The 11134-nt window shown below is 46.9% G+C and overlaps 1 protein-coding gene across 3 annotated transcripts in view; it reads right to left on the bottom strand.

Moving 5' to 3' along the window:
- Positions 1 to 6410: 6410 nt before the first annotated feature.
- The window catches only part of OR1F1 (olfactory receptor family 1 subfamily F member 1), a 15159-nt gene continuing 10435 nt past the window's right edge, over positions 6411 to 11134 (bottom strand). For all 3 annotated transcript variants that reach the window (XM_015442210.4, XM_065536672.2, XM_065536673.2), the window contains one exon: positions 6411 to 9155. In XM_015442210.4, coding sequence (XP_015297696.2) covers positions 8205 to 9155 — 951 coding nt within the window. In that variant the 3' untranslated portion in view covers positions 6411 to 8204. The remainder of the gene's footprint in view (positions 9156 to 11134) is intronic.

Raw genomic sequence — 11134 nt, 5'->3', positions numbered from 1 at the left:
AGAAAAAGTCAGCCGACTGCCTTTGGCCTCGAGCTGCAACACCAGCTCTTTGCTAGGTCTACAGCCTTCTGGTCCACCTTACATATTTTGAACTTGCCAAGCCTCCACAATTACGTGTGCCAATTCCTTAGAATTTAAAATCTTACCTTCCCACCCACCCTACCCACCCTTTAGCAATATATTTTGTTGACTCTTTTCTCAGGAGAACTAAAAAACCAGTCTTATGACTGAGCGTGGTGTCTCATGCCTGAAGTCCCAGCACTTTGGGAGGCAAAGACAGGAGGATTGCTTGAGGCCAGGAGTTCAATATCATCCTAGACAACATAGTGAGACCCCATTTCTACAAAAACAAAAACGAAACAACAACAATTAAAAAATGCATCTGTTAACAGTGCCCCAAATCATGACTCCAAGCCAGCTAGTGAGGACACCAGTGCTGCTGCCACCAAGCGCTAGATGCTGCAGATTGCATTTCTGATGTTCTTCTCACAGACATTCGCTACTACCCCTAGCATTACTGTTGTCACATTCCAGGAATCCAGGTCCCTACAATGGCTGCCACTGCCAGAGCAAGTTCCTCCTGGTCTCCCCTTCTCTGTATCAAATGCAGGGCAGGTATATCTGATGGGCAGAGAGCCTGTCACTTGTTCTCATTCTAGCTGAAAGAGACACTCAGAAGCAAGTTTCTGGTGTACTTATTTCTTTTTTTTTTTTTTTTTTTTTTTTTTTTTTTTTTTTTTGAGACGGAGTCTTGCTCTGTCGCCCGGGCTGGAGTGCAGTGGCCGGATCTCAGCTCACTGCAAGCTCCGCCTCCGGGGTTTATGCCATTCTCCTGCCTCAGCCTCCCAAGTAACTGGGATTACAGGCGCCCGCCATCTCGCCCGGCTAGTTTTTTTTTTGTATTTTTTAGTAGAGACGGGGTTTCACCGTGTTAGCCAGGATGGTCTCGATCTCCTGACCTCGTGATCCACCCATCTCGGCCTCCCAAAGTGCTGGGATTACAGGCTTGAGCCACCGCGCCTGGCCTGGTGTACATATTTCTATAGTGGGAGGTGAGCTGTCTTCCCAACAACATCCATAAATTAGGGGACTCTACAAAGTTTGGAAGTGGGCCCAGATGCTGGGAAGCCACAAAGTCTAACAAATGTCCACTAGAGTCATCCTCTGGCTTGCAATATTAATATGTACACCTCTTCCCCAAAACACACCCTTCTGAAAATCTTAGGATGGATCCTAACATAATGCAAGTATCACTTACAAAACCGAAAGCCCCACTCACCCATCTTCAAAAGAGGGACATTCAAAGGTGAAAATTAGTAGATAAAAATATACATGGAATAGCAGAGACAAAAGTGTGTAAGATAGACAAAAGACAAATTGAAAAACAGAATCTTTTTTTTTTTTTTGAGACAGAGTCTTACTGTCGCCCAGGCAGTAGTGCAGTAACACGATCTCCACTCACTGCAACTTCCACTTCCCAGGCTCAAGGGATCCTCTCACCTCAACCTCCTGAGTAGCTGGTATCACAAGAACCCACCACTATGCCCAGCTTTTTTGTATTTTTAGTAGAGATGCAGTTTCACCATGTTGGTCCGTTTGGTCTCAAACTCCTGACTTCAGGTGATCTGACTTCCTTGGCCTCCCCAAGGGCTGGGATTACAGGCGTGAGCCACCATGCCCGGCCTAATTTTTTCTCACATGCTGAAAGCTTTGAAAAGGAAGATCTTGATACAGAGGGAAGGAGCCCTTCATCCAAGTAAACTGTTTCAGAACGTCTGAGAGAATGAGCAAACACAAGAAAGTAGAATGAGTAATATTAATATTAACCAAAGTACAGTTTAAGCGGAAACAAGAATTGAAGAGGACAAAGATCATTCTGTTACTAGAAGGTATTTAATATAATTCATAATCAATGGATAACATTCACCAACCTCCAGGCCTTCTGTGTTAGTCCATTTTCGCTACTATAAAGGAATACCCGACACTGGGTAATTGATAAAGAGAAGAGGTTTATTTGGGTCATGGTTCTGCAAGCTGTACAAGAAGCATGGTGTGGGCATCTACTTCTGGTGAGGCCTCAGGAAGTTTGCAATCATGGCAGAAGGTGAAGTGGGAACAGGTGTGTCACCTGAAGAGAGAAGAAACAAGAGGGAGAAGGGGAAGCTCCCAGGTTCTAACAATCAGAGCTCATGATAACTTATTACCATGTGGGCGGAACCAAGCCATTCATGAGGGACCCACCCCCATGAACTAAACACCTCCTGCCAGGTGCCACCTCCAACACTGGGAATCACATTTCAACATGAGATTTGGTGGAGACAAACAACCAAACCACATCACCTCCATAACCAAACATCAAATCAAAAAGTAAAGCTGGGCCGGGCGCGGTGGCTCAAGCCTGTAATCCCAGCACTTTGGGAGGCCGAGACGGGCGGATCACGAGGTCAGGAGATCGAGACCATCCTGGCTAACACGGTGAAACCCCGTCTCTACTAAAAATACAAGAAAATTAGCCGGGCGAGGTGGCGGGCGCCTGTAGTCCCAGCTACTCGGGAGGCTGAGGCAGGAGAATGGCTTGAACCCGGGAGGCGGAGCTTGCAGTGAGCCGAGATCGCGCCACTGCACTCCAGTCTGGGGCACAGAGCAAGACTCCGTCTCAAAAAAAAAAAAAAAAAAAAGTAAAGCTGGCTCCGCATGGTAGCTCATGCCTGTAATCCCAGAACTTTGGGAGGCTGAGGTAGGCAGATCGCTTGAGGTCAGGAGTTCAAGACCAGCCTGGCCAACATGGTGAAACCCCATTTCTATTATAAATACAAAAATTAGCCAGGCATGGTGGTGGATGTCTGTAATCCCAGCCACTCAAGAGGCTGAGGCAGGAAAATCACTTGAACCCAGGAGGCAGAGGTTGTAGTGAACCGAGATCATGCCACTGTATTCCAGCCTAGGCAACAGAGTGAGACTTCATCTCAAAAAAAAAAAAAAAAGATGTTAAAAAAAAAAAAGTAAAAGCTTACTGCAATCATCCTGTAAATAAAAAAAAAAAAGTAAAAGCTATTAACATATAGAAAGAAAAGAATTGAAATGTTAATTATTAGACTTCACAAATCAAATAAATTAATAAGAAACAGTCAGAATTCAAATATTATAATCTTCGTATAGACCTATTTGAATTATATTTTATAGCTACAGCTATATCATGAGAAAAAAATAGATTGAAGTCAATTCCACATAAAAAGATCCCAGGGACCCAAAGGGAATCTCAAAGGAATAAGCCTGGATCTGCTCTGGGTGTTCCTGGGGAAACTTGGTTTGACACAGTGGGACTGGAAGCCCCAGGGCCAGGGAGTGGGTATATATCTGGAGGCAGATTTTTTTTTTTTTTTTTGAGACAGGCTCTTGCTTTATTCCCCAGGCTGGAGTGCAGTGGTGCCATCACAGCTCACTGCAGCCTCAACCTCCTGGGCTCAAGTGATCCTCCCACCTCAGCCTCCCAAGTAGCTGGGACTACAGGTATGAGCCACCATGCCCAGTTAATTTTTTAATTTTTTGTAGAGATGGAGTCTCACTATATTGCCCAGGCTGGTCTCAAGCTCCTGGGCTCAAATGATCCTCCCTCCTTGAACTTTAAAAGTGTTGAGATTACAGGTGTGAGCCACCACGCCCGGCCCGGAGTCAGATTTTAATGGAGAATAACATGAGTTTGAACACAGATAACTGTGATCTGAACTTAGGTGGGTCCCAGTGTGACCCCCAAAGGGATGGGGCACAGGCATCTATATTGCAGCACACAGGCTTCCAGCTGTTCAGACATCGAAGGGCAGGGACTACACTGTGTACCAGCAACTCTCAGGATCGTGCCAGTGGATGCTTTCAGCTCTGCATTCTCTCCCTCTCTCCACCTGACTGACTCCTTTGAGTGAACTTCTGGGGTGCTTTTTGACACCCACAGGGAGATGCTGGTAGTAATGGCAGGGTATGGTTAGGCAGAAATAATGAATAACAAAGGAAAAGTGACATTAATTTTTACTTCAAGCTGGAGAAATAGATCACTCAGGCTACCTGTGGCAATAATAAATACAAACAACGATTCACACACAAGGAAGTGTGCAGCAGTGTTTGTTATAGTACAGAAACACTTGAAATTGTTCAGAGTTGGGGAATGGGTGAATTATATCACGTCCCTGTGATGAAATATTATGCAGCCATTAAAATCACATTTCTGAGTCAAGCATGGTGGCTCATGCCTGTAATACCAGCACTTTGGGAGGCCAAGGCGGGTGGATCACGAGGTCAGGAGATCAAGACAGTCCTGGCCAACATGGTGAAACCCCATCTCTACTAAAAATACAAAAAGTAGCTGGGCGTGGTGGTGTGTTCCTGTAGTCCCAGCTACTCAGGAGGCTGAGCAGGAGAATTGCTTGAATCTAGGAGGCGGAGGTTACGGTGAGTCAAGGTCGCACCACTGCACTCCAGCCTGGTGACAGAGTGAGATTCTGTCTCAAAAACAAAAACAAAACCAAAAAAAGTCACATTTCTAAGACCTCCACTGACATGGGAAGTAGGAAGTGGAAAATCAGAACTCAAAATTATATGTAATCGATTGCAGCCAACTTTTGTAAAACAATATTCCAAGTGCCTAACTGTGATTACCTTTGAGCTGCAAGGATACAGGTTACTTTAATGTTCTTCTTTATGATTTTTGGTGTACCATAGTGCATAGGTAGACACTAGCTTTCAGCTAACAAAATGATTTTTTGTTATTTGACCCCGCCCCCTAAGTCAGGCAGCCAATCAGGGTGCTCCTGGCCAGTTCCCACGGTTCAGCATCTCTTCACCTCCGCACCACCTGGGCTACAAGCGGGCCAGGGCCCAAGTCTCATCTGAAATGCTTGTTACTTGCTGTAGTACTCACATTTCACTCTGCTATTTCTTTCTTATTGTCAAGTAACTCTCTCCAAATTAAAATGTATGGCAATATGCATTCACCTATATTTTTTCCTTTCAATTAAAATTGACGATCACCTTTAGTCTAGAAGCAGTGCTGGACACCGAGATACAAAGTGAGTCGTGTGTGTATTCAGATCTGTAGGTCTCCTAGTCTGTGGAAAGCCCTTGTGAAGAGGGAATGATAAACCAAAGAAAAACAGAGCTCTGACAGCCGGAAGAGGGAATCCAGAGGCTTCATGGAGGAGGTGGTGGCATTGACTTGGTTCTTGAAGGTGTGGGTGGGAGCTGACTTGAGAACAGAGCCAGGGGCAGTTGGTCTGGATGGAGGGAAGACCAAATGTCGATTTGTTTCCCCGATGTCAAAGACCTGGCTCCAGTTGACCCCGCCCCCTAAGTCAGGCAGCCAATGAGGGTGCTCCTAGCCGGTTCCCGTGGTTCAACCTCGCTTCACCTCTGCACCACCTGGGCTACAAGCGAGCCAGTGCCCGAGGCTCATCTGAAATGCTTGCTACTCGCTGTAGTACTCACATTTTACTCGGCTCTGTCTTTCTTCCCTCCCCTCCCCTCTCCTCCTCTCCCCTCCCCTTCTTTTTTCCTCTCCCCTCCCCTCCCCTTCCTTTTTTGACAGAACCTTGCTCTCTCACCCAGGCCGGAGTGCAATGGCACCATCTTGGCTCACCGCAACCTCTGCCTCCCAAGTTTAAGCAATTCTCTTGCCTCAGCCCCCTGAGTATCTGGGATTACAGGTGCCTGCCACCACGCCCAGCTAATTTTGTATTTTTAGTAGAGACAGGGTTTCACCATGTTGGCCAGGCTGGTCTCGAACTCCTGACCTCAAGTGAGCCACCTGCCTCAGCCTGCCAAACTGCTGGGATTACTGGCATGAGCCACCACACCCGGCCTCACTCTGCCGTTCTTTTGCCTGAGTGTTTTTGTGACCCACCCTTTATGCTTGACCATTGCGGAGGACACATAAAAGGAGGATGAGGCCAGTGAGTCTTCACCCGGGCTGCACTGGTGGTGCACACCTGTAGTCCCAGGTACTCGGGAGGCTGAGGCAGGAGAATTGCTTGAACCTGGGAGGTGAAGGTTGCAGGGAGCTGAGATGGTTCCACCACACTCTGTTGGGGGAACCCACCCCCAATATTTCAACATAGGTTCTTTCTATTTTCCCTAAATGTCGGCCGGCTGAGAAATAAAGAGAAAGTGTACAAAGAGAGGAATTTTATCCTGGGGTGACATCACATATCGGTAGGACCGTGATGCCCACCTGAGCTGCAAAACCAGCAGGTTTTTATTAAGGACTTTAAAAGGGGAGGGGGTGTACAAACAGGGAGTAGGTCACAGAAATCACAGGCATCAAAGGGCAAAAAGGAGAATAAAGATCACATGCTTCCGAGGCCAATAAAGATCACAAGGCAGAGGGCAAAGATCACAAGGCAAAGGACAAAATCAAAAAACTCCTGATGGCCGGGCGCGGTGGCTCAAACCTGTAATCCCAGCACTTTGGGAGGCCAAGATGGGCGGATCACGAGGTCAGGAGATCGAGACCATCCTGGCTAACACGGTGAAACCCCGTCTCTACTAAAAAAATACAAAAAAACTAACCGGGCGAGGTGGCGGGCGCCTGTAGTCCCAGCTACTCGGGAGGCTGAGGCCAGGAGAATGGCGTGAACCTGGGAGGCGGAGCTTGCAGTGAGCCGAGATCCCACCACTGCACTCCAGCCTGGGCAACAGAGCAAGACTCCGTCTCAAAAAAAAAAAAAAAAAAAAAAAAAAAAAAAAAAAAAAAAAACTCCTGACAAGGGTCTATGTTTAGCTGTGCATGTATTGTCTTGATAAACATCTTAAACAACAGAAAACAGGGTTCAAGAGCAGCAAACCAGTCTGACCTCAAATTTACCGGGCTGGGTTTCTTTCCCCACACTAATAAGCCTGAGGGTACTGCAGGAGACCAGGGCGTATTTCAGTCCTTATCTGAGCCGCATAAGACAGACACTCCCAGAGCAGCCATTTATAGACCTCCCCCCAGGAATGCATTCCTTTCCCAGGGTCTTAATTTTTTTTTTTTTTTTTTTTTTGAGACGGAGCCGCTCTGTCACCCGGGCTGGAGTGCAGTGGCCGGATCTCAGCTCACTACAAGCTCCGCCTCCCGGGTTTACGCCATTCTCCTGCCTCAGCCTCCGGAGTAGCTGGGACTACAGGCGCCCGCCAACTCACCCGGCTAGTTTTTTGTATTTTTTAGTAGAGACGGGGTTTCACTGTGTTAGCCAGGATGGTCTCGATCTCCTGACCTCGTGATCCACCCGTCTCGGCCTCCCAAAGTGCTGGGATTACAGGCTTGAGCCACCGCGCCCGGCCCAGGATCTTAATTATTAATATTCCTTGCTAGGAAAAGAATTCAGCGATATCTCCCCTACTTGCACGTCTGTTTATAGGCTCTTTGCAAGAAGAAAAATAGGCGTTATTCTGCCCAATTCTGCAGACAGACCTTATGGTTCCCTAAAATCACTGTTACTCTGTTCTTTTTCAAGGTGCACTGATTTCATATTGTTCAAACACACATGTTTTACAATCCATTTGTACAGTTAGATACAATTATCACAGTGGTCCTGAGGTGAGGTACATCCTCAGCTTACAAAGATAACATGATTAAGAGATTAAAGTAAAGACAGGCATACGAAATTATAAAAGTATTAATTTTGGGAACTGATAAATGTCCATGAAATCTTCACATTTTATGTTCAGAGATTGCAGTAAAGACAGGCATAAGAAAATATAAAAGTATTAATTTTGGGAACTGATATATGTCCATATTAAAATGAAATCTTCACAATTTATGTTCCTCTGCCGTGGCTCCAACCAGTCCGTCCGTTCAGGGTCCCTGACTTCCCGCAACAGTACTCCAGGCTGGTGACAGAGCGAGACTCCATCTCAAAAAAAAAAAAAAAATTAGCTAGGCATATGACACACACCTGTGGTCCAGCTGCTCAGGAGGCTGAGGCAGGAGGATCACTTGAGTCTGGGAGATGGAGGGTGCAGTGAGCTGAGATTGCGGCACTGCACTTCAGCCTGAGTGACAGACCATGACCCTGTCTCAAAAAAATTATAATTAATAGTTTAACTTAGTGTAAGTAATATGATCTCCCCCTATGTGCCACTAGCAAGAACATCATTTAGTGCAACAACTACTGCATTAAACTCAATTGGTGAAAAATAAATTTCCTTGGGAATGAGATTCAGTCTTGATTATTTCATCAGACAGAAAACACCACCCTGCCAACTACTTTTTTCAAAGCCCCTTTCAAGGACCTGTTCCTCAGGCTGTAGATAAAAGGGTTTAGCATGGGGGTCACCACTGTATACAACACGGTAGCTATAGTGTCTTTCTCAGCTGAGTGGGAGGACAAAGGATTAAAATACACAGCAATGATGGTGCCATAGAAGAGGAAAACCACAGCCAGGTGAGAGCCACAGGTGGAGAAGGCTTTCCACTTTCCCTTTGTGGATGGGACCCTCAGGACAGTGCAGGCGATGTGCATATAGGAAGCCAGGATGCAAAGAAATGGAGTGATCATGACCAGGGCACCCTCACTAAGGATTATGACCTCATTGAGGTGTGTGTTCGAGCAGGAGAGTTTCAGGAGGGGAGTCACATCGCAGAAGAAGTGAGGGATGGCATTGTTTGCACAGAATGAGAGTCGAGCCATCAGCAGGGTGTGCAGAAGGACATTCAGGTTGGCAGCCACCCACGATCCAGCAACCATCAGGGCACAGAGCTGATGGGTCATCTTTGCTGTGTAATGTAAGGGGTGGCACACAGCGACAAAGCGGTCATAGGCCATCACAGCCAGGAGGAAATTGTCCATGTCCACAAACATGAAAACGAAATACATCTGCGTGAGACAGCCAGAGAAGGAGATGGTCTGAGTCCCGAGTATGTGATTGGCCAGCATCTTGGGGATGGTGGTGGAGGAGAAGCAGACGTCCACAAAGGACAGGTTGCTGAGGAAGAAGTACATAGGAGTGTGCAGGCAGGAGTCTGTGCTGACAGCCAGGATGATGAGCAGGTTCCCCAGGATGGTGGCCAGGTACATACTCAGGAAAAGCACAAAGAGGAGATGCTGCTGCTGGGGCTGCCTGGAGAGTCCCAGGAGGAGGAACTCGGAGACGCTCGACTGGTTTGTCCCGCTCATGGGCCTGGGATCCTGGACACAGAGGTAGACAAAGAAGATGAAATGCAGCACCTTGGAAAATGCTGGTTAAGATGGGGCACAGGAATGGCAGTAGAATTTTGCTTGCAGGATGTAAATGATAATATTGTCAACCCTGCTGGGACTGCTACTGCTAAGTTCAGGGCTCAGGTTTACAGAAGGCTGAGCCAGACCTTCTTGGCTATATCCACTGAGCTCCCTGAGTCCAATTTGTAAAATTAAAATGGAACAACCCAGAGGTCTGGGCAGAAATTCAGTCAGTTTGTGTTCCCCACAGTTCAGGATGTCAAACAGACTAGACAGAGACTGGTCCTGACTGGGTGATTGAAAGGAACTGCTGCTGAGCTCAGGACTGTTCTTCTGGCTCTGCATAATGGAAAGGAAGGAGTGTCCCTCCGAGGCTTTACGTCCTGACAAGTAGTTATCAGTGAAGTCCCACTGATCTTTTTTTTTTTTTTTTTTTTTTGCTTTTTTTAGACAAAGTCTCACCCTGTCACCAAGCTAGAGTGCAGTGGCGAGATCTTGGCTCACTGCAACCTACAACTCCCTAGTTCAAGTGATTCTCCTGCCTCAGCCTCCCAAGTAGCTGGGATTACAGGCACGTGCAACCACGCCCAGTTAATTTTTTGTATTTTTAGTAGAGATGGGGTTTCACCATGTTGACCATGATGGTCTCTATCTCTTCACCTCGTGATCCGCCCGCCTCGGCCTCCCAAAGTGCTGGGATTACAGGCGTGAGACACTGCGCCTGGCCACTGATCTGATTCTTACCCAGAAAGAGCAGCAGTCGTTACTGTCTCCCAAAGTCCTGGGTTGGCTTCCCTTTTTCAGACCTGGCCAGAGGTTATTGGTCTGAGGGAGAGTGACTCGTCACTGGAGCTTTGAGGATGAGTATCTCATGAATCAGGAGCTGGGCTGCACAGACTCAGCCCTTGACGCAGGAAGGATGTTTGGAAGAATCACAGGGCAAGCTCTTTACAGGAGCCTCCATGGCCACTAGGGCCATATTCCCTGAGAGCCTCATTAAGAAAAGCAGAGAGTAATTGCCCCTTCCCCTTCTTGGCTCTTTTGTGTTCAACACTGACGATAAAGCTTTGCCATACGTAATTCCTGCCTCAGCACTTGGCAACACTGAAAATGATGCAATCTAAGAGGTAATCATTGGCAAAAACACTTCTGCTAGAGGAAACTCACAGCCCTGTATTATATCCCCCACCCAGCTGGGATGGTGTTCTTGTTGGGAGATACCTGTGAAGCTGTACTGGGATTAAGAACATAACATTTGGATTTTCACAGACCAGCACTCAATTTCCAGATCCACCATTACCAGTTGCATAGCCTTGGGAAAGCTAGTAACCTCCACTGAACCACCAGCTCCCATCATCTATAGAGTGGAGAAATAATATTCACCTTGTAGGGCTGTAATAACTAAATTAGGCAATTTATGTTAAATATCTCATGACTCGGCCAGGCGCGGTGGCTCACGCCTATAATCCCAGCACTTTGGGAGGCTGAGGCGGGCAGATCATGAGGTCAGGAGATCGAGACCATCCTGGCTAACATGGTGAAACCCCATCTCTACTAAAAATACAAAAACAAATTAGCTGGGCATGGTGGCAGGCACCTGTAGTCCCAGCTACTACTCGGGAGATTGAGGCAGGAGAATGGCGTGAACCCGGGAGGCGACAGAGCTTGCAGTGAGTGGAGATCACGCCACTGCACTCCAGCCTGAGAGACAGATCGAGACTCTGTCTCAAAAAAAAAAAAAAAGAAAACCAACTCAAATCATCAGCGTAGGGAGAAATGACAGGTTAATATCATTACAAAATCCAAAGCGTCTTCTTGCAAAGCCTGTGTGTTTCACGCAAGACCAAATTCAGGGATCTGAATAATAACATCAGGACCCTGTATTTCTCTATCTCACTACTGTTTTGGCTTCTGCTCAGCTTCATTCTGCAGATTACCTCTCCTCT

The sequence above is a fragment of the Macaca fascicularis genome, chromosome 20, assembly GCF_037993035.2.
Source record: "Macaca fascicularis isolate 582-1 chromosome 20, T2T-MFA8v1.1".
Lineage (NCBI taxonomy): Eukaryota > Metazoa > Chordata > Mammalia > Primates > Cercopithecidae > Macaca > Macaca fascicularis.
Note: the sequence above shows the minus strand (reverse complement) of the source record. Positions and strands in the feature narration are given on the sequence as shown.